Source organism: Coloeus monedula (genome assembly GCF_965178545.1).
Source record: "Coloeus monedula genome assembly, chromosome: 7".
Lineage (NCBI taxonomy): Eukaryota > Metazoa > Chordata > Aves > Passeriformes > Corvidae > Coloeus > Coloeus monedula.
Window position 1 is genome coordinate 29,550,530 of NC_138787.1, and position 23,087 is coordinate 29,573,616.

General features: G+C 41.8%; 1 protein-coding gene across 1 annotated transcript in view; it reads right to left on the reverse strand.

Annotated features, from left to right (window-relative positions):
* Positions 1-23,087, reverse strand: part of SEMA5B (semaphorin 5B) — a gene marked incomplete at both ends in the record, with an annotated part of 130,900 nt that overhangs the window by 56,660 nt on the left and 51,153 nt on the right. Inside the window, 5 exons of the mRNA XM_082285215.1 lie at positions 1,949-2,084; positions 6,350-6,635; positions 9,198-9,411; positions 10,147-10,245; positions 19,392-19,454. Coding sequence (XP_082141341.1) covers positions 1,949-2,084; positions 6,350-6,635; positions 9,198-9,411; positions 10,147-10,245; positions 19,392-19,454 — 798 coding nt within the window. The remainder of the gene's footprint in view (positions 1-1,948; positions 2,085-6,349; positions 6,636-9,197; positions 9,412-10,146; positions 10,246-19,391; positions 19,455-23,087) is intronic.

Genomic DNA, 23,087 nt, shown 5'->3' on the forward strand with positions numbered 1-23,087 from the left:
ATACTCCTGTTTCACACCACTGTCTTCCTTTGGATGCCTTTCTCCCCATTCACTTTCCTTTCTAGAGCATCACCTAAAAGGAGCCCCAGTGGCAGGAATGTCATTGTTGGTTTTGTTTTCCTTTCTCAGAAAGTCGCAGATAATCCTTTTGGTCTATTGGCAGCTCACGTGCTGACGCAGCATCCCTCTGGTTTGGTTTAATGTTGTTTTGTTCTAATTTCCTGATTATCTGCACTGTCCTGATCCTCTGCATCCTTCAGTATTTCTCCTTCCTCTCTGCAAGAAAAAAAATTCTGGCATGCTTCCCTCATCTTTCTTTGTGAACACTGAGGCAAAAAAATTAATGTTTTTGCAATATCTGCCTCTTCTGTCACTAAATTACCCTTGTCATCTCCTAAAGGCCCTGCACTGACCTCTTGTTCCTTCTGTACTTGAAAAACATCGTAATCTCTTCTTGCAATCTTCCTTTTGTCTACCACATAGCTCCTTTTCCTTTCTTTATTTTCCTCTGACCCGTTTCTTTCATCTTGCTGCTGCAATCTTTACACTCCACATTTTAACTGATACTTTTCACTCCATGGAAATGCTTTCCAAAGTCCTTTACTATTCCTTTCCAAAGTCCTTTACTATTCCTTCTGGGTTAGCCCAGCAAGGGACAGAAAGTCTTTGATTCTCAGTTTGCCTTAATATTCCCTTTAAACTCAAAACCCCCCCCAAGAACATCATCAACAACGACAACAAAAACCTGGCTATATTTGGCATGGCTGGACCTTCAGCAAGGCTTTGTTTCTTGGTTTTGAGTGCACCAAGCTGAGAGGGTGATCAAGAGGCCAAGCCTATCCCACCTTGTATGGGCAGGAGCCCTCAGTCAGGTGCCAAGAGGGAATTCAAGAGGAGAAATCAGGTTCCTCAGCAGGAAGACAAGGCTGGCTCTGCCTGCAGCAGAGACGTTCCTCCCATCTGCTCTTGCTTGATTTCAGGCGATTGTAGAGTTCTTTTTGGAAGGTCCCTGACATCACCAGTTTGAAGGCAGATGGCACTTGCAAGCAGCCTCAGCACATTTGCCATAATAAAGGAGAGCCAGATTCAGACAATTAGGCTGAAAGGATGTGCCATGGGGACACAAGGACATGAAGACAAGTCCATCCTCCCTAGAATTCCCCAAGTGGGAAGCGGCTGAGCTGTAAAATGGGCTCATGCTTCAGAAGACTGAGGTTTGCCAGGGCTGTCACACACATACTCTGCACCACACTGACTGGATCTGGTGATAAAGCAACTGAAGTTGTTTTATAATTTTCAAAATTGCTTTAACTGATAATCCTGGAAAGTTGCTCATTCATAAACTCAAAGATTTTTAAAAGGAGAAGGAACCCCTGTGACAATCCTCATGTCTCCCCTTCCATCAGTTACTGTGGCAACAAGTCCATGGCTTCTGGCTGAGCTACCATGTGTTAGAAAGTCATCCATCTTCCACTGAAGCACTGGTAGCCTTAGGGGCCCTATCAAGTGATGGAAAATTCATCACTTCCTTACAGAGTCACAGTGGTTAATTACCTTTCTTGTTTAAAAAATATAGGTTGTCTCCATTCTAGTCTGACTTTGTCCAGCTTCAGCTTTCAGTCCTTCACAGTTTTAGTAGGGACATGTCTTAAGTCCTCTTGTGAGAATCACATCCTCAGAGCACACGTGCCAGTGATAAGTGCAACAGAGATTTAAATTATTCATCATTATAAAAAACCAGAACATTCTTATTATTCCTTAAACCATTCAATTTTTGCCATGAATTCTGTGGCAAGGAGTTCCACAGACTAAAACACTCATAAATGTGGAGAAATACAATTTATCTGTACCATGGGTCCACCTGGAGAAATGAGCCCCACACAAATCAACCCACTGAAGTGACAGAATGTAAAAGGGACTGCAGTAAACTGAAGGGCAACAGCAGTACCTGGAAATTCGGGATGGGGTTTAATGTTGGCAGCCAGGCTGATCTTGGGTTTTCTTGGTAACGGAAAGGGCCATTAAATGCCTGAGTAATGGCACTCAGATTGAAGGCACACACTGCTGAGGCAGCTATGCTGTTTCTGGAAAAGGGGAGGGTAAAAGAAATCAATTTAATCATTAGAACATTGACATTTTCATCATAACAGACATCAAACTCCACTCAAATAAAATACATGTAAATTGCTAGGTAGATGTACAGTGATACCAATCTCACTGGGAGTATTAATAAATAAATAAATAAACTGTAAAATGCAGATGACTTGCATGACAATTTTGAGAATGAATTTTAAGTTTGGTTTTAAAATGTCAGAGATTTAAGGGCCATGGAAGCAGTTCTGACAAGAAGGGTGAATGCAGTTTAATTTGCATGGATTATTTGAGTCTGGTTTTATTTTTTTTTTTTTAACAACAGGTCTACCTTTATTGATTACAAACAACCTAATTTTTAATCTCTTGGTGTTTCTCAAGGTGAAATTCTGTTTCTGCAGGTTCCTGAAATCTTCAGCTATAAAATATATCACCTAATATTTTATATATATATACATGCAGTGGAAGGGAAAAGGTGACAGTGACAAACCAGCTGGTTCTGACAGTAGCTCAGCACGCAAAAGGTCTTGCTAATTCATGGAAACCTCTGTTTTCAATGACCACAGTTCACTTCTGTGTGTTCCCAGCTGGGAACAGGACCTGTCTGGGGCAGACTGTTCACCATGTACACTCAGCCAGGGGAGGCACATCGAGGGAGATGCTGCTGGATGAAGGACTCTTCAGAAAGGAATTTGTTCTAGGGATGCTCTGCTGCCCAGTCAGACTGCACACAGATCAGTTGGCCTTTGCTGTTCCTTTTCAGTCCTGGAGGACCCATTTCTGCAGGATCCTGAGCAAGCTCATCTCCTCCTGTCCTGCCTCAAGAGGGTTGGAGGGCACTTCCTAGATGGTGACCTCAAAAAAACTGACCCAGGGGGACACTGATAAGTGATGACCTGGAATTCAAACCTGCTCCCAGTTCTCCCCTTTTTTTAAATTTTTATTGTTTGGTTTTTTAGGAAAACTACAAGGTTTAGATAAAAAGATACCAAAATAAAACTAAAAATAGGGGCAGCATGAGAGACTGATTTGTCACGGTGCCTTTTAAATAACCCAAGCCCTGCTGTATGTATCTTTCTGCTAATTAAAGCAATTTGAATTCCCTGAAAAGAACACTTTTTTTTTTTAACTAAACCAATAATTACACTCTCTTGCACACACAAAAAAAAGCCTTTCTTCACCCTTCCAGGCTGGAAAGCAGAATAACAGATTCTTTCACAGCATATTTCTTCCTAGCAATACAACATCAGGAAGAACTTCCTGCTTTGCCTTCCCATTCTCTGCTCCCTCCTGCCCCTTCCATCCCCAGAATGATGGAGTAGTTCACTTTGAACATGTCAAAGCAACACCAGGCAAACCTTTCTCCACTTTTGTCTGAACACTGCTGACGCAGTGCATGCTCACAGACAGCAGCTCTTAAGACAAACCTAATGATGGATGACAAGTAAATGCCTTGAGGCGTACACAGGAAAAAAAAGACAATGAGGAAGAAAATGAAAAAGGAAAAGAAAGAATAAAATTCCACTAGTCTAATGAAAATACTTAGGGAAAAAAAAAAAAGGATATTTTTAGGACCCTGCTAAGGACTTCATAGTTCAGCCTTTTCTCTTTGCTGGAAAGGAGAAAGGAAAGAGGTTTTCCATTAAATCTGTGGACCATTTTCCTTTCCATCTGTGGCCTGGCATATTTCCCATCCCTCCTTATGAAAAGTTTGATCCCAGTCTCAAGCCAGTGACATCAACTGGTACAGCTGGCCCCTCTGTTTTGGTGTGAAGTGCAACTTCCTTTATCCCCACCTCCTATCTCCTGTGACTAACTAGCTGGTATAAAGAATGGGTTAAGTTCAAAGAGGTTCTAATACTGTCTCTATTAACACCCAGAAAAAATTTAATAAAAACATCTTAAATATTTCATCAGCAGCTTCCCCTAAAAGCTCTCTTTCCCACTGATTCAGCTGGGTATAACATAACATGAAGCAATAAATCTGTACGTGGGTGTTACCACAACCACTAATTCCCCTTTATTATAAGATGACCCTAAATTCATTAAACATGAACCTTCCAAAGTAAAAAATACCTGTAAATAACAACAACAACAAAAAAATCATAGCTTTGTGTTGCATTGGCATTTTATCACAAAGAAACTCAGACTGGTGCATAAATTAACCCTCTTTGGTATGCAGAGCTCATGCACCATGATATAAGTCCCAGTGAAAGTTAAAAGAGTAATTACCATTATTTCTCCAGTCAGATGACAAATTGGAACATTTTCTCTTTGAACTTTTAAAAGAACACCATGTTGTAGACCCAAAATGCTATTTGATCTAACTTCAGCTATTATCAATTACTAATTTCTTCAATTACACAAGCATTGCATATTATATTGTCTTCAGAAGATACAAGAGAGATCCTACATCCCTGATGTACAAAGAATGACTCAAGTGTACCCACAGGAGACAGGTAACACTTATCATAACACTTATCACATCTCATGCTAAACTTGGGAGATGGACACAGCAGAAGAGAACTGCTCCAGCCAGAGCTAGTCTATGCCTCCCCCATGTCCAAAAACATCCCCAATTTGATAAATAAAATACAGTTATTAATAATTTTCTCATTTCCAGCTTCCATTCTTGGCTGGATGAATGGACAAATAAATAGACAAAACATTATCACTATGGGCACAGAAGTCCTCTCCAACTGCAAAAAAAGAAGAAAACAAAGGTCAGCTCAAGTGCCCAAAGCAGCAGCCAGATTTCCTTTTAATGTTCAGGAAGTTTGGCTAATATCTTCTAAATGTTTTTAGAGAATGACTCATGTGCCTTTCAGTCTGAGGACAGATCTTCCCCAAGTCCACAGTCAAGATGCAGTGCTCAGTCATGTTTATTTTTTCTAGTTGCTTCTCCGCTGGCTCACTTTTGACTGACATTGGCAATGGTGGAAGAGAAACAAAACATGGAAGATGGATGAGGGTGGCCAAACACTTACCTATTTCTTGGAATTTACAGAGAGGGAAGAACATTCAGGATCTGTTGACTCACAGTGAGGCTCCCAAGAGCGCTTTAGCTCAAGAAGTTGGGGTTGATGCTTTGTGAGTTCAAGGGCTGAAATTCAAGCCCTGTCACACCAGCAGGTAACACATCAAAACAGGAGGGTTTGTACTTCAGCAGGGCTTCACTGCTTTGGTTTTCTGTGGGCTCCCTGGGAACAGCCCCTTATTCATATTGTACAGTACAGCACTGCACACAAAAACCCCCAAGAAGTTGGCTGCCCAGCATGAGGAAGGCACTTGGAGCACTTGCCATATGGAGTAACTACTCGGATTTTCATTCTCTAGTTTACACGTCAGGCTAACACCCCCCTGGAGAACATGTATTATTGAAACGCAATACCATGCAGACTGGTTATAGCTTGAAACTTATCATCCTAGCCTTAGGCATCAGAGAAGAAGTTATTTGAGTTTTCCTGACTTAAAAATATACATTATGAGTTTTTCAATATATTTTTTAATTAACTCCTCTTCTCCTTTCTGCTTTCACAGCTACACTAAATCATTCCAATTACAAGTTTTTCAATATCAAGCCAAGAAGAGGTGATTATGAAGTATCAGAAATCATACCTTCCCCTCAGAGCTCCAAGGCTGCTTTTGATTTGTGGACCTCAAACAGTCTGTGGCAGAGTAAAGCCCCCCTGCCTTGGAAATGCTAAATGCCTTGTGGTCCTCATGACCTTGCTATTATAGTGTTGTTCAACTGAAATAGATGTTGATTTCAATCTAATCTGTTGTGATCCCATCTTCCTCATTCTTCTCTTTCCAGCCCTTCTCTCCCAAGCGTGAGCACCTGTCCATCTCATGGGCCAGCTCCAGTGTTCACACAATTGTGTCAGATTGTCCAGGCAATTAGCCTGGCTGGAAATTAATGTGTTTCTTTTGGGTCATTTTTAGATCATCTCTCCAAACTATACAAGTTGCACTGTCCCTACAAAAAGTCTGAAGTCTGTCACTGCCCAGGTTTGTATCAAGTTACTCTAAAACTGAACAGTCAGCTTTTGCAGACTCCAGCAATCTGTGAACCATGGATTAAAAACACTGTCCTAGAGGCTATGTTGTCATGATGGATAACACAGACCTATCTATTCTTTCACATTAACCAAATGGTCTCTCTAAAATGATTGCTCAGACTGCTTAAGAAATCAATACATTGTCAGTCTCAGACTGCTGGGGGTAGAGGAAGGGCAGTAAAGCCAGTGCAACTTACACATTGGTAGTGAAGACACCATAGATCAGATCTTGCTCAGGAAGGTAGAAGGTGCTTTGCAATTCATTGTAATAGAAAGGGATTTCTCCAGCACGGGAGCAGTTCAGTCTTGCCTTCATGAAAGTTGTCCATGTGTCCTCCAGCAAAAATCTCCCTCCAATATCATTTTTGCAAACCCTTGCCACACGAGAATACACTGTTTTCCCACAGTCATGTTCCACCGCGTTCTCACGGAAGAAGAAGTAGGTGAACAAGCCGATGTCATAGGCAGCAATAAAGTTAGGCTCTGAAAAACAAACATTTGAAGAGATTTATATAGGTTAGAAATCAATCCATGCTCACTGACTCGCTCAGTGCATTGCACTGCCAGCTCCATTTATGCAGCCTGTCAAAGCTGGGACCACAGGGAGTTTGGAGTCAGCAGAGGACATAAAAACAGTAGATGGGAATAATGATATATGAGGATATAGCTCTAGTACCTTTTTTCAGATCTTGGAAAGGCCCCATTTTTCCCCCACTTCATTGGCAAAGCTGCTACTGATTTCAGTGAAAGCAGAGTTCAACACTTTGCATGTGCAGGACTTTCTCTGTACCTATACTCATTTTACAAGATAAAGCCTTCCCACTGGGCTGCTTCACCTATTCACTTCTGAAGTGGACCTTATGATGTGTTAAATATGCTGCGTGCATCCGCCCGATTCCCCACACAGCTGCGCTGAAACATTCAAGCTACTCTCCCAGCACTGTCACATCTGGCTTTTATCATGAAACCTTTCCAGTTTCTAGGCACAAAAGATTATCTTATGTCTATAAAACAAAACCATGCCAGAGACTGACACTAGTGAAACATGCTCTCCTTAATGCTTTTTCTCCTAGAATTTTTGTTCTTATTTTCACAAGAATTGAAATGAACCTGAAATTTAGTAGGTTTAGCAGTAAATATTTTAACTGGGTATATAACAAAGCTTTAAAGTGTGTAGTCTTTTATCCTAGAAGTTTCTTTGGTAAAGATTGGCCAATGAATAATATTTGACCAAACAAACAAAAACCCTTCCCCAAACCTGTTGGTTTTATAGGGTGTTTTAAAATGTTCATTTCTGAGTAGTGCTCAAAGGAAGAAGAAAAAAGAGAAGTACAGAATTCCTTTAAAGCTGCAGCCCAGGAGGGAAAGAAGAACAGAGAAAGGTAGGCCACTGATGCTGCAAGCCGAGTTTGGGAGGCAGATGATGGTACGGAGGGAAGGACATTGCAATCATCTCCTGTCAAACTTTCTCCTTCAAACTAACCATGAACCTTAAAGGGACCATTGTGATCCCCAGTCTGACCTTCTGTCTAACACAAATCAGAGAATTTCACCCTGTAATTCCACCATCAGATCCTCTAACTAACAGGTGAGTTAGACCCCATCTTTCGAAGGCGATATGATCTTACTGGACAATGTCACATGGCTTTACAGCCATCACTTTCCTCAATGACTTGTTCAAATGACTGAAGACTGACCCAGCTGCCACCTGCACTTCTTTTCCCATTTGGTATTATCTGGTTTCAGCTTCCAATCACAGGTTCTTGTCATGACTTGTCTGCTGGATTAAAGAACTTTATCCTTTCCAAAATCTTCTCTTGATGTAAGTACTTCCATATCGTGAACAAAACACCTTTTATCTCTTTTTCAGAAAGATAAATAAATCGAGCTCCTTAAGTCTCTCACTGTGAAGCAGGCTTTCCAAGTTTCAAATCACTGCATGGCTTTTCTCTGAATCACCTTCAGGTTTTCTGTTTCTTGTTGAAAAGTGTCCAGAACAGGATGAAATTACTCCGATGTCACCAATGCTGCACAAAGTTATAAATCCAAGAGTCACACTAGTTTTTCCAGTCACATATGAGAACTTCAGTTACTGACTGTCTTCCTTAAACTCCCCTGTTCCAATGTGGCTTCCTTCTGAATCTTGCATTCATGCACAAACAAGAGGAACATATTTCCAGTGAGTGTATATGGGCTATGATGCTTAGTCCTAATTCTCAGTCCTTCTGGAAGACATCCTTTTCCTTAAACTCCAGGTCTCCATACTGACTTCAGTATGCCTGCAGAAGCCTAATTCAGTCTTATTAAGCTCCAGAGAGTGCACAGTCCCACTGCTCTTATCTTTAATTGAAATGTCCTGAAATCTAATAGAAAGATTTCAAATATCTGATCAATTTACCTGGGTAAAAGGAGATGGGGGGAATACTGGGGTATCCATCACTACAGTCTGCTCAGACAAGAAGTGCTTTGCCCCAGTCAGAAGGTGTGGACTCAGTGCAGGGATTACTGGTTGAAATTCTATAGCTTGCTTGATGCAGGGTATTATCATACTGGTGTAAGAGCTGCTTTTAATAACTATAAATCCACATCACCATGGATTCACATGGAACATAATGTGCTGTGAAATTTCTCATTTTTGGCGTGATCTTGCACTGAAACCAGGCATCTTCAGCTGAGTCAGTGGAAGTAAAGAGTGCCTATCACTCTGCAGAACTGGGTCAACAATATGATGCTTTAAGTTGGTTTTGATCTTCAAATCTTTGAGTGGTTTTCTTGTTAAAATGATGTATTTGGTCATCTCACAAGACAGAGACCCATATATATGTTAAGTAGCCTCTAAGACCCACTTTCTATATTCTAAATCAACTTCTCTGAAATACTTCCAGGCTCTTTTTAAATGTCTTCTAAGCTGCATTGATTATTGCTCCGGAAGCCTTTCCCCATCATAACTCTGGATCTCAATATGAAAAGAGAGAGAAAGATTTACAAGCCTGTCAAGCTGACTTTAATATATCTCTTGCTCAGATGTGACCCACATGACTTTACCATTGAGCCATTTGGAGTTGTATTGTGCTGTCCTAAGTGGGGGAACATTTCCAAGGCTGCGGTAAATAGCAGGATCCCGTCCAGAAAAATCAATCACAGTTGCAGCATAGAGTTCTCCTCGTGATGTAATCACAGCTGTCGAGTTATGCCGAGGGTCGTATGGGCACCGAGCCACTCCATTAATTCTGTCAATGATTTTGCTGAGATTTCCTACCTGTATTTAAAAGGAGAGAGAAGAAAATTTAAAGAGCATCTGACTTTCTTACTGGTATAGAGAATTTTGTTTGCCCATGAGGACCTACTAGCAAATCCCTGATTTTTAAAAATCAGGTAGCTATGAGAAGGTAATCTTAGTGATGACTGAAAATTGATCTTTACATCCATCGTTTGCCAATGTATGAAGTTGTGTCTGAGCCTCACTGATCCTACTGCTTTGTACAAAGGGTAATTCCCCAGCCAGTAAAGCCCAAACCCGCTTGGTGTAATCAGGTGCTCCTGGCACAGGCACAGGTTTTCAATCTTCCGTAGACACCTCCTAAATACATACTGGCCTTAAAAAAACATACAAATAAACATTTCTCTGGACCTGCTCCTGCCTCCCTTGAATCCAAAGGGAGTTTTGCCATTTATTTTAAAGAAACTTTAAGGTATTCAGCTCAGTAGGTACTCACAGCTAAGCTTGTCTATATTCCCCATTTTCAGCACCATACCCAAGATTTACACGAGCAGCACTTTGTCCAGACCCAACTCACCCATAACATGAACTTTTTGCTCCCCAACTGCAGATGCACTCATTGCCCCACAGTAGCCCAAAGAAGAAAACCAAAATAATTTCAGTCAGCTACATTTAGAACACTTTTTGTGCACCCATGATAGCCTGCCAAATGACTGGCCTTCCCCAGAGCATGCATCCAACCCTCTCCATCACTGTAACAGAGCTAAAACAGACCTGTCGACTGGAACACACAGGTGAAAAGGCATTGGTACCACAGGTAAAGACCTTCTTGCCATAAACAATCAGCACTCGAACATAGTTCTGGCACTCTTCCTATAGGGACACAAGACAGAGACAAAGGACGTTTGAAAATTTTATTACATTTTTAAAATACCTGTATTGCAGCAGGAATGCACCTTCCTTGGCTCTAACTTGGGCTGAGGTTTGTTGCCTCAGGCAGTGCACAGCTGTAGGGAGCCAGCAGTCTAAGTGGGTAAGCCCAATTTGCTGGTTATTTCTCTAACCATAGCCCTGCACATTCCTGGGGTAGGATGTTATCCATCGGGTTGATTCTGTCATAGCTACAAGTGCCTCTTTCTGTGCTCTGCTTAGATTGGAGGAGAGATTCTCCCTCTTTCCATGATGATACTTCTGACCTATTTTCCCAGTAATGCTGCAGCTTTGAAAACATTACCCAGACACAAATTCCAATGAAGGATAGCAGGTCTGTCTGCACTATAATTCAAACCAGTGCCAGCAGGAAAACAGCAGGAACTTCTCTTTAATAGACCAGGCTGGTCAGGAGAACCTCGTGCTTGAACAAGCTGTTACTTCCTGCCTCCCAGAGGATTGTGTGCTCAGGATTTTCCATGGTAGAAGGAGTTTCTCTTTCAGGCCAGGCCAGTGAGAAATAGCAGATTCCCGATCTCAGTTGCTTGACCACTTGCTGGTACTTATAAGCAACTCCCTCCACATGGCAGTCCCCAAAGGTGTGGGGATCCTGCTGTCCCACGCTGTGCTGGGGTGGCAGCACAAGGCTGCAGTTGCCTTTTTTTCAGAAAATTGCCTTCTGCTGTTAGAGCAAGCCATGGCCTCTCTTTCTCCCCAGTGCCTCATATCCAGAGACCTGTGGAGTGCAGATCAGGCTAACTGAGCATCCCCTGGAGTTAAGCAGCGGAGGAGGAAGAGGCCACATAAGGCAGGAACTTTCTAACAATACACACAGGAAAAGGGAGGTGAGAGACTAGCGTGCAATTCCCAGAGGCAGTGCAAGAGGCTCCAGAACCACCTGCCCCAAGGATCACCCAAAGAGCCCCAATGAGCCATGTGCACCAGCCTGCCTGGCCTGGGCCACCTCAGAGGAGAGGATACGAGCAATGACTGGCACCCACTGGGCTCCAGGGGAAGAAAGTCTGTTGTGTTATACCAGAAACAGAAAAGGAAACTTGTTAGAAAATAGCAACCTCATCTGGGTTACCCTGGCTGCTTTGCTTTCTTCCCTCCAATAGATCATCATTTGCCACTAAGTTGAGCCTACAGCTGCAAACACCACTTCTCCCTCCTGTGAGCAGCAATCATTCTGCAAGCTCCCATCTCACAGCACTCCACGCTGTTGATCATTTCCCTGAAGACTTCATTTGCAAGACTCAGCAGTGTAAAAACACCCCCTATCATCTGGAAAGGAAGGGGCTTGCTTAGCTGGATTGCACGCTACCTTATTTCATTTGCTGTACAGAAAGGATTCAACGTAGAAACCTGCCAGTGTTAGCAACAGATGGCAACTGCATGGGCATGATATGTGATCCTTGCTTCTGAATGGCACAGAGCCAGCCCAGGAGCACTTGCCCAGCCTGGAGACAGGCTACAGAGTGCCACAGAGCAGGTGCTGCTAGTCTTGAGGGGCAGCAGGAATCAGATACCCAATTCTGATTCCTGCTGCCCAAAAACTGAGAGCTTAGATTCATAGCTGGGTCAACTCTTCATTTCAGAAGCAGATCAGTCATGGTGATGGTGCATCAGTCTATCAAACAGGACTTTGAGAAGCACTGTGCCACCTTCTGTGTGTTGAGAATAGTGGTCTCACTGCTTCCCTTAACAAGACAAAGGGCTTGCCAGCCTCTCTGCCCTCTCCTGCCACTGCTGCATGGTGCTGGGAGTTCTGTCAGCTCCTCCCTGCCTAGAGATGTCTGCATTTCATGACTGGATAAGGTAATTCCTCTTTCTGTAGAGTACAGTTATTCAATCCCACATAATTTTAGGACCACTATATATTTGACTGCAAAGTACTAAAATTTCTCAAGCGAATGTTGTTAAAAAAAAGTATTAGGTCGTCTCCCAACAGAGTTTTGTTTTCAGAATATGATTGATTTGCCATCTAACCTAGAATGCCATTCTGTACTCAAATTTCACACAGTAAGAGAGTACCCATCTGCTCCCCCTCCACTGCCACCATTCTCTTTGTGCAAGGTCTGAGCACAGCTTCTGTCCTAAACCAGCTAACACTAGTTATATTGTTGTATATTTTCCTGCTAATACAAAGTAATCCTAACTAAAGCCCTGTCCAGCCAAAATCTAAAATCCTAATTTGGAGAATTCCCTTTATTTGCACAGAACTGTATTACAGATTAACAAACATCAATTTCTGTAAAAATCTTCCCAGCTGAGAAGATAGCACACAGAAAGAATTTCTCTGGAAGGTCATTGCTGCAGTCTACTGGCAGTGATGGATCTGTTGCATACTTTTACTCCATTTTTACTGCTTAAAAACAATGCTGTTTGGTGGGGGCCATGTCCACCTGTAGTTGTTCCTGTGAATTAACTGAGCAGGCATTTCCCCCAGACCTGCCTCACTGATGATGGTAGCAGCACTCCATGTTCCTGGAGGAAGAGCAATGATAATATGCTCATTTCAAGCACTGGTCTCAAAGCAATTTATACACTTAAAGCAATGTTCTGAAACAGATGTACATTGTCTGCCCTGCTCTCTCAGCTGGGTGAATCAAAACAATGCAGGTGCTAAACTCTCTGTGGTGACACACTGAGTTAGAGGACAGACAAAAAGGTCTCACTACCAGACCACATCCCTCCAACCTGCCTGGCCCAAAGCGGAATACAGTGCTCATCTCATGTTTCTTATTGCTGTACCTGTCACATCTATCTATGAAGCCTCCAACAAAAGCAAAGAAGAAACAAAACCACTTAAATGCTCCAGTTTGCAGGATTTTTCTCAAGACGGTGTCTGGGAGATTTAATTAGATCCTCTTTCTACCCCATTCTCAAAATAAACAGCAAGGAACAGCCTCCTCTCTGTGTTCTTTAAACCAGCCTGGATTTGCTTTGAAAAGTTATTCAATACAGTGCTCTCTGCAACAAGTCATAGCTGAGGCAACTGGTTAGTAAAATGATCTCACAAACCCCTACAGAAAATAGGAGCTATTTAATGTAGTTTCTTCCATGTGGCTGGAAAACTCTGCACACAGGAAGCAAAATTCAGATGGGTTTTAATATAAGCAGAAAATTTGGCAAGTTTGAACCCACCTCTGTCCAGACAAGACAATACTTGGATCCTGCTCTCACATTATGGAGCAGACAGTTAAATCTGTGTATGATCAGTCTGCAAATCTCATCACCAGAAGATATTACTGGGATCAAGAGATTAAGGTTTTAAATAAAGGGGGAAGACTGCATATTTATATGGTTAATAAGAATAACTCAGTTATGTTAGTTAGGATTATTATTAAATATATGGCAGAGCTGATAAAAACCTGTGCCTCACTGCCAGAGAATTAAGCATATTTCTGATTTTCCTATGAATTGCATGTTATGTACTTTGAGGTTCTTGCTCCTTCCTCAAAATTACCTGGTATTGGTCCCTTTATTGAGATAGGGCCATAAATTTAGAAGGTATCACTTTTCTCTAGTCTAATGATCCTTGTTTACCAAGGAAGGAAGAGGACATGACTTCTAATGCTCAACACTACAGGCCACAGGATCTCACAGTCAGAACAAACTGCACTGAAGCCCCTTCCTGCCACCAGTTTAAGCCTATTCTTGTTTGTTTTTTGGTCACATTTAGAGTTACTGTTCACCCACTGGCTGTGAATGCTGTGGACAGGACCAGGTCTCCTTCGAGCTCACAGAGATGTCAAGTGGCTTTGAGAGCACAATTCAAACCTGAGAAACAAGAGTGGTGTCCTGTTACTGCCTTTATTCACGTGGACGGATCAGCAAATGGAGGGGCTGACCTCCTGCAGCTTCCATTTGAGGTAAAATTTAAAAAGTTTCAGGTTTCTGCAAATAAGCCAGCTGTAGATGCCTCTTAGTTGTTTATTCTGTCATCTCTTAACACCAGAGTTCTAAAATGTTATAAACCCTTAATCTCATTGTACAGATGCATTTTTCTTTGAAAGCATAGCTATATATAGACACTACTTTAATGGCTTTCTAGCTTAAATAAACTACCCAAGCCCTGTTGTCAGAGATCTCCTTTTTAATTATTTTTTTTAGGCTAACACTATTTCATCACATACTGATATATTTTACAGTTATACCCTGTATGAGAAAAATAGCTGTTGCAGACAGTCTGACAGTCTGGAGTACAACCTGGAGTTCAGAGAATCAGCCAGCAGAACTCCAAGTTACCCCTTCAGTGACATTTTAGAGTACAGCAAACATTTAGTGCATCTGCTGCAGTTTATCCCAATTTATTAAAAAACAATCAAGACCTAACTTGTTCTTGAGCACTGCTATTGATACACTCTCAGATATCTGTATTTATTTCTTTGGACAAGCAATTCTGATACTCAGTTTAAGCCAAGGCCCCAACCAAACTACCCTTCTCCTCTGAGTGCAACAGATAGCAAAGAGAATTGCTAATGATTTTTCCAGCCAAATGTTCTTTAATAGACTTTTAATCAAATTTATCTGGGGGCTGATTCTGCATTGACAGCTTAGCAGAAGTAATAGGAATGTAGGTTCAGGTCTCTAGGAACAGGTACAAAGGGGATAAAAATAGTTGATGGCCTCCCAGTTATTTCTGTTTCCCTGGAGATTTTTATGGTGCCTCTCCTACCTGGATGCCTATTATTCTTAAGTGGTGTGGAGTTTCCCAATTCCACCAGATAAGCAGATAAGCATCCTCTGTGTGGCACAGAGCCACTGGAAGGCCTGAAATAGCTGATTCCTCCATTAGCTCAGCAATTTCTATGCACCAATCCCATTCCACTGGAATTGTAGCCTTGGGCTAGGACTTCCCTGTAACCTTGTGCATCCACAGCAACATGACACCTTAAAAAAAAAAGGTTAGAAGCTATACTGGCAATGCAGGGGGACAGCCCAGCTGGATGCCTGTCAGATATTTCTCTCACTTCTGTCTTGCTCAGGAAGTGTTATTAGTGCATCATCTTCCTCCTGGCTACACAAAGCTCTTAGGGCAGAACGTAAGAGCTGCCATTTTCACAAATGGTTTCTTTACACAGTTTAAAATGATGGTGTGCTGCTTTTGGAAAGTTAACAAATAATTCGGTGCTTAGACAAAAGAAAGACCAAAGTTCTAATGTTTAAAAAGCCACAATTTTCCATGTCAGACAAAATTCCTTAGATGTGGTGGATGGGGAATGTTATGCAGAGACAAACCAATTACAAACTAGGAGCTGAGCAACTCCTAATGAAATTAAATACACCTCTTACCCTTCTGCTCTATCCATCATTCATTTTATCATCACCTCTGGATGATTTCATTTGGAAGAAACAAAGAAAGGCAACATAACACTGACTTTGTTCTCTGCACTGTCTCTCCATAATGTGGATGTTTTCCAGGGGACAGTTTAAAGATATTGGTCATGCTACACTCTATAAATGCTGCAAAAATAAGAATGATTACTTGTGGAAGCCAGCATGGCTCTCCAGAGACATGGCAAGCAAAGCATGTATGCTTCTTTGAGGAAACCACAAGTTTTAGTTGATAAAAATAACATCAATAAAAGAGACTTTTTTGAGGTGTTTGTTTTAATACTGCATGATTTATTGCAGAGAGTTAATTTTAAAATCAGGTTCAGGAACTTATACATTAAGTGATTAAAATCTGATAAATGACTGTGATGAAAAAAATCCTCGAAATGAAATCACTCATAAACATGCAGTTCTAGTGCAGCCACAGCTGGGGTGGTACCAGCCCAGTATCAACTTTTTCTTAACAAACATTTACCCCAGAGATGGCAAAAGTAGCAACTATCAATGAGGCCAGTGCCTCACTGTGTATATATATAGTCATATGTGCCAGGATGGTTGGTGAGCTGGACCCAACAAATAAAATACATTTTTTAATGATATTATGCATCAAAGAAAGAGGAACAAAAGGGCTTTATGTATAAGCATGGAGATTACATCCCAAGAGTAGTAACTATGAAAAGGATTTAGTGGTCACAGTGGCCAGGCAATTCTGCATGATCTCCTGCGGCAGAGGAGCTTACAAAACCACCATGTATATGAACTGAGGAGGGTGAAAGGCTGTTTTAATCACACTCAGGCATTAGAGAGATTGACAAGGGAATACAAGTGAAAAATTGGAGTGTGCAGAAAACAGACAAAAAGTATTCAAGGGCAGTAGAAAAATGACTTAGAGAAAGAGGCTTGTAGAACTCATCTTTTTACTTTATCAAAAAGCCTAAGTGCTGCATTGACAAGAGCACATAAGTGCCTCTGTAAACAATAAATATTCGTAACTAAAGGGCTCTTTAATCTACCAGAGAAGGGCAGAATGAAACCCAGCCACTTAAAACTGAAGCCAGATCCAAATCAAAATTAAAATACATGTTAACAGGAAAGGTGATCTGCCATTAGAACAAGCCAGCAAAGCACAGGCAGCACATTTGCTTCAGGGCTTCAGAGCAAAACTTTCCATCTTTTTTAAAAAAGTACAGCAGACAAGTTCAGGTACTGAGCTCCATTTAGGAATAAGCAGGTGAAATTTATGGCCAGAGGTGTCAGAAAAAATGGTACCTTCTAACCTTGTATCTGAGACCCAGATTTTTCATCTGCCTTTTCTCTAGACAATAGGTACTCAAATGTGAAGTAACTACTATACCATAATAATTACACTTCTGTGATATGCATTTTTGGCTTTTATTCTTGTGGTTTTTATTTTTTGTAGGGTACAGCTCTGTGCATTTTAGGAAGAGAGTTCCTAAGCAGCAGGAAGAATCTTATTTAGATACTCACCAGGCACAATAAAAAAGGCATTTAATACATGAGGCAGTTTTGAAAGCTTCACCTAAACTACATACATTATTAAATGGGCAAGGAAACTGTGCCAGTCATATAACTTAGGCAAACTATACTGTGAATTAATATAAGAGCCAAAGGTTCTCCTTATTTCTAGCCTCTATCACCACATATATAAGTGCTTGACAATCCATAACGTATTTATCATCAAATCATCTGTGCTGGGTAGAAACCTGCCATTAGTCAAGTTTTGACAAAGCAGAGCTGAGGGAGACAGAGCTCTGCATCTTGTACCACCATTGCACAGCAGAACCAGGGATGTTCACAATAGTGCTGCCCTCACCTGCTCCCTTTACCCAGCCAAGGGCAGAGATGCTGGGTCAGATCTGGACTTAGCTGGAGTAGGGCACTTCACTGCTGCCTAGACTGGTATTTTTGAGCTGGTGCTGAATCATTTCTCTGCAGTGTAACTAACAATGAATGTACAGGGGGACTCAGCTGTGGACACACGGGTTAGAGTAGATACAGACCTGGGAGATCAGTGTTTGCTTAGCTACTGCAGAATCCTTCTGCCTCTGTGCCTTCCTGTCTTCTTGTCAGACTCTTAGTCAACACCTTTGTTTGCCATAATTAGTATGACAAGAAGTGCCTAACAGTCAGTTTAATTACTGTTCCTCCAAACCTCACTCATGGTCACTGGACCCACCAAATGATTTCAAGCTCTGTTTCATAATCAGCATAAACTCAGCTGTTCAGAGCATTATCCTCATGAAATTTTTTTGCAAACCCTTTGCAGTGTGAGAAGGCAGCAGTGAAGATACTCAGACCATTGGTTACTTTTGGCATAACAGTAACAAAGATAGTTTGAAATTACCCTAGAATTTGTTCAGTCACATCCATGGCTTTATCCAGGGGTTGACAAAATAATTCTGGGTTACAAATTCAAATTCTTCATGAACAACAGGATACAACTTAAATCTTATGTACTTTACAAAGGAAGAAAAGAGGAAAAGCCTTTCTCTGCACATCTAAAGTGCAAATATCATAAATTCAAAAATTCCTCATGTCTTAGATTTTGGAGTTTTTCAATTTTGTCCTACTTATTATCATTGCTGGCCATGTTTGGTGTTTGCCCATCCCAATCCATCTTGCCTCCATGTTGATTTCCTGCATAATGTAGTTTCTACATGAAACTCTAGCATATGTTCTAGGATACCCATACTCCTGTTCTCCACAGCTACATGAAGCAAATTGTTGCCTATCTGCTAGCTTTTTTTTGTGTGTGTGTATAAACAAGTTAATACAGTAACCACATAAAGTTTATTATATAAAAGTATTGTCAATGGAAGATCATATAATCCTGTGTTTAAAGCAGCAAACTGGAATGTGGCAGATTCTAGCATTTTGGGCCAGCCACACAATCACTCTCTGCTTGATTGTCCGTGTCTAAGCAAAGATTTTGCTTATCCTGTCTTATCCCTTGTCCACCTTCTCCGGTTTGGACTGAGAGCTCTTTGCAGCGTTGTATTAAGCACAATAGCAACCAGAGGGTTCAGCTGAAGCCTGAAGATTTTTGAAGAGCACAAATATCACATTTGAAAATTAAAAACATTTCCTGCTTTTAGATAGATGCCTTTGTTTTAGCTTCTCAGAAGAAGAGTGGAAAGGCCCTGTGTGGCTGAATCAGAAATGCCTGCAAACTCTGGACTTCTGGGACAGCACGTGCTAGTTCAAGTAATTCTTACTTCAAACTGCAGTTTAACAGAGTGCACCTGCCTTCACATCTGAAGCAGCTCTGTGACATTCAACCTGAAGAGACTGCAGTGTGCTAGCAGATTCAATCCACACCTTCCAGGGAATTACACAACTATGAACTCTAACTGCAAGCAAGCATTGAATCCCATGGGGCTGAATGCCAGTGGCTCATTGCTAAGGACCTGGGCTAAGCCAACCTTCCTGGCCTCACACCCCACTGCAGGATGCTACCCCTGGCTTGCCACCACTCTGCTCCCTGATGTGTTACAAATTGTGTCCTCTCCAGCAGTGAAATCACCTTTCAATTTCATGCAGAGCAAGTGTAATAACTTGGACAGCGGGCCTTTGAAGTGGCTTGCTTGGTGATGCTTATACACATGTGGTAGGAGAGCTAAACTGCTGCAAATTTGCAAGCTCGAACTGGTGTCAGACATTCTCTGTGTGGATTTCACATGTTGCAAATATATTTACCCGTAACATCATTGTAGCAAAGCAAAACTTACCTCTGTTTTCCCTTTACTTTGACAGGACCTCCTGGTGTCCTCATCTGAACCCCATGCTGTTGCCTGAAAAACCAAAATGCACAAGTCACGCAGGAACGCCACCAACCACCATGTCTGGAGAGTCCCAAAACAAAAGCAAGTATCTCCAGCCAATTCACACATCCCAATTTAAAAGCAGCATTGTGACAGTAAACATGTATCTAACTCCCACTGTGCTCACAGAGCACACAAATGATAAATAGATGAGAAGTCCAGAGGCAGTGGGATGCAGTGGCAACTGGGATGTTCACAGAGGACAGCCTTTAATTTACATGTAAATATAACTTCTGATCATCATTCAGCTGGAAGGTCCAAGACATAAGCCCCACACACCAAGTCATCACATTCTTTTTAAAGAGGACAGTGCTGTATAAACCCCCAGCTTTCATCACCAGAAAGAAAACTTCCCTACAGCAAAGTCCAACAGTTCTGCACAAATCTGTTGGTCTTCTTAAATTTACCCCCAAGATTATCACCTTTTAAATAACCCTGGAATGAATCAAGCTGGATCAAAACTGGGAGCTGACAGGTGAAACCCAGAGAGGTGGAAAGAGGGGAGAAAGGTTGATGGTGATTTGTGATGCCAGACAAGTGGGGTCAGGTCCTGAGGTAGAGTAAAACACATTAGGGCTGAGGGCACTATTGACTGGGGGCTGAGAGCATGTGTGGTCCCCAGTTGCATCTGACTTATTCAGAATGAACAGCCCCTTCCTTCACAAGAAAAGTCAAGACCAGAAAAGCTGCATTAGAGAGAACTTTTAGATTTAAAATATTTAGCAACATTCCAAACTATTCAGTGCCCTCCCCAGTTTTCCTCCCTTCAGCACTTTTTAAAAATAGTCCTAACAAATTCAACCAGGTGTTGTTAGCTGGAGGTGAAAATACATATAAATATCCATACTATACATAATACATCATTCTGAGTACCAGAAAAATAGCTCTGTTACATAGGAAAGGCCAGGCTCACAAAGTTCAGATAAAGATCCAAAGCTCCCCTAACAGAGCCAGGTTTTCTTTATTTTTATTTTCCTCAGTCCATTACCAACAAAGGAAATAGCTTCAAAGTTCGGTCCGGATCTGAACTCTTCTTGAACTTCTCACTGCAGCCAATATACTTTTTAAACCCTGTGCTGCCATGGAAATTGTCCCCTTGATACATGATAAATCCAGTTTTTTGCAGGAGAAAGTTGGGAAACCACTAAAAAGAGAGGATGAATTTTCCCACTCCCAGCTCAGGTCCATGAAGGCACTCATTCAGACCTACAAGAAATGCAACCAGCCAGGAAATGCATTTATATACAACACTTGGGGAAACAATATTTCTATCTCATTCCAAAAGGGAAAAAAAAAAGGCATCTCTCCATTAGCTGAGCATTCCATTTAGTTTGGCTTGAAATAAAGACTTTACGAGCACAGGCAAAGATCTGGCGAGAAGGGAAGAGCACAGGTCTTTCCCTGGAAGCCACTTGGGAAGTACCTCCCATGTACTGCAGTCCAATCCATGGCGAAGGCCAAAAGCTTGTGCCTCAGAAGTGTTTTTGTGAGAGCTGGGATAAGTCCTTGCTGAAAAGCATCATTCAGTCATATCCTGAGAGGGAATGTCGCTGGGTGACAGAGCTCACACTGTAAGCCATCATAGGAGAACAAGGAATTTTGCCTGGTGGCTACCAGGGGCCCTTGACACCAGAAGAGCAACTGCACAGCAGCATTTTGATCTGCAATCCCAGCTCTAGCCCATGGTCATTAAACTAGAGTGTCCTTGTACCTTCAATCAAGTTTTGACAATTTTCATTAAAAAAAAAAAAAAGAGAACGATATTCAGAAAAGAGATTGCTTACTGGAAGGCCCTTCTTCCCATTTCAAAACCAGAGACAGAGAACTTTCCATTGTACAGCCCAGTTCACCTTAACAGTGCTTGACAGGAGAAAATGAAAACAAAAATCGTTGATTGCTTCAGCAATTGATGCTGCTTCTCTGCAAATACTCTGGGTCATCTGGGATTGCAGCAATGCAACACAGAAGAATTTGGCCTCACAGGGGTCACCCAGCTCTTCCTGCCAGACACCTGCACCACAGAATTTCCAGGCATATTGCAAACGTAGCTCTAGTCAGAGCGCTGTTCTCCTCCAGCCATGTTCTGATGTGTCTAAATGTTTTCTTTTATTAGGCACATTGCCCTTCAGCCTTCTGAAGCACTACCTTGATGAGTCTAGTGATAAAGAAGATCTTGGTGATGGCCCAAATTATAGCAACATGTTGTTTGTGATTGCACCATTAGTCAGGGTGCACTTCATTAGAGCTAAGAGGATAATTAAGCAATATGGCAATCCAGAATATGTTTTACAAGTCCCACACGTCTTTGTTAGGACAGGGAGGAGCTAGCTTGAGGGCTGAGTAACTCCAATGACCTCTGGTGACTCAAAGAAAATATTCATGACCCTGCAAAGCAGAACATCTTGACAATAATAAAAGTATAATTGCAAAGCCAAGCAGCTAGTGTGCACTTAAATATTTGTACTGCAAGGTCTGCTGACCTACAGCCTAGACAAGGCCTTGTGCTGGACTCCCAGGAGCCCACACACATCTGTGGCCATGGCCTGTGGCTTGGACCTGGCTAGGCTCAGACCTCTGAGCTTGGGGCTCTCACATGAGCTCTCCAGCATTGTTTGGTTCCTTTACTTGACTGATCAGCTGTCTTTTCAGGTCAAAATGTCCCACCCTGGTCACCTCTGTTGCCTTGGTCTCCTCTGTGCAAACTCTCTGTGTGATGCTGGTGCTCTGTATCCTCTCACTGGTGTATCCAAGCCCCTCCTCCAGAGATGAGCATATGTTCTTCCTCTGCCTTAGATCCATTTTGTCCCAGGATCAAACTAATGAACATTTGACAGAGCAACTTTCACAAAGATGTCTCTCTCTGGAGTGCATCTGTGTGTACCCATGTATTTATCAGTGAGGCAGAGACCTACTTAATACTTGCATGACACCACAGCACTGTAAGAGATGCTTTGTACTTTTGCTTCCTTACCTGATCATAATACTTTTCAAAAGCCAGGTTCTTGAACAATGGCTTAGGTGCCTCCCCTCCCTTTTCTCATCTCCCTTAATAAATCAAATTATTTTCTCTCTTTTTTTACTGCTTTAACTGCCTCTGCACACTTGGATGAGGTACAAACTGTATCCACCAGATGTTTTTGGTCACTCTGTTGGGATATCATCCTGAATTTATGATTAATTTTCTCAGTTGTCTGAGACATTTAAGTTTCTCAGCCCCAGAAAACACATCTGGCATTATTTTTATACCTCCTGCTACATATGTCAGTCAAAAGCAGTACACATCTCTGGACCCAAACGCAATAAAACCACTTTCATGGCGTCATGGAAGACAGTCTGGATGAAGACATGACAAACCTTGAAGCAGGGCTATATCCAAATACAGGACAATATGTACTTACCATGTGCTTAAGCAACCAAGCAAACAGCTTTTTTGGCTGTCAGGGTGTCAGCAATTCCTCCCATTACATCCTTATCAAGAGCACTCCAGCTTTTCATGCTACCTCCTTACGAACTCTCAAGTATCTCTTCCCTCATGCATTTCCAGAAGAAAAGCAGTTTCTAACAGTGTTTCCAGCCACTTTGAGGACCTCCTCTATAACCACA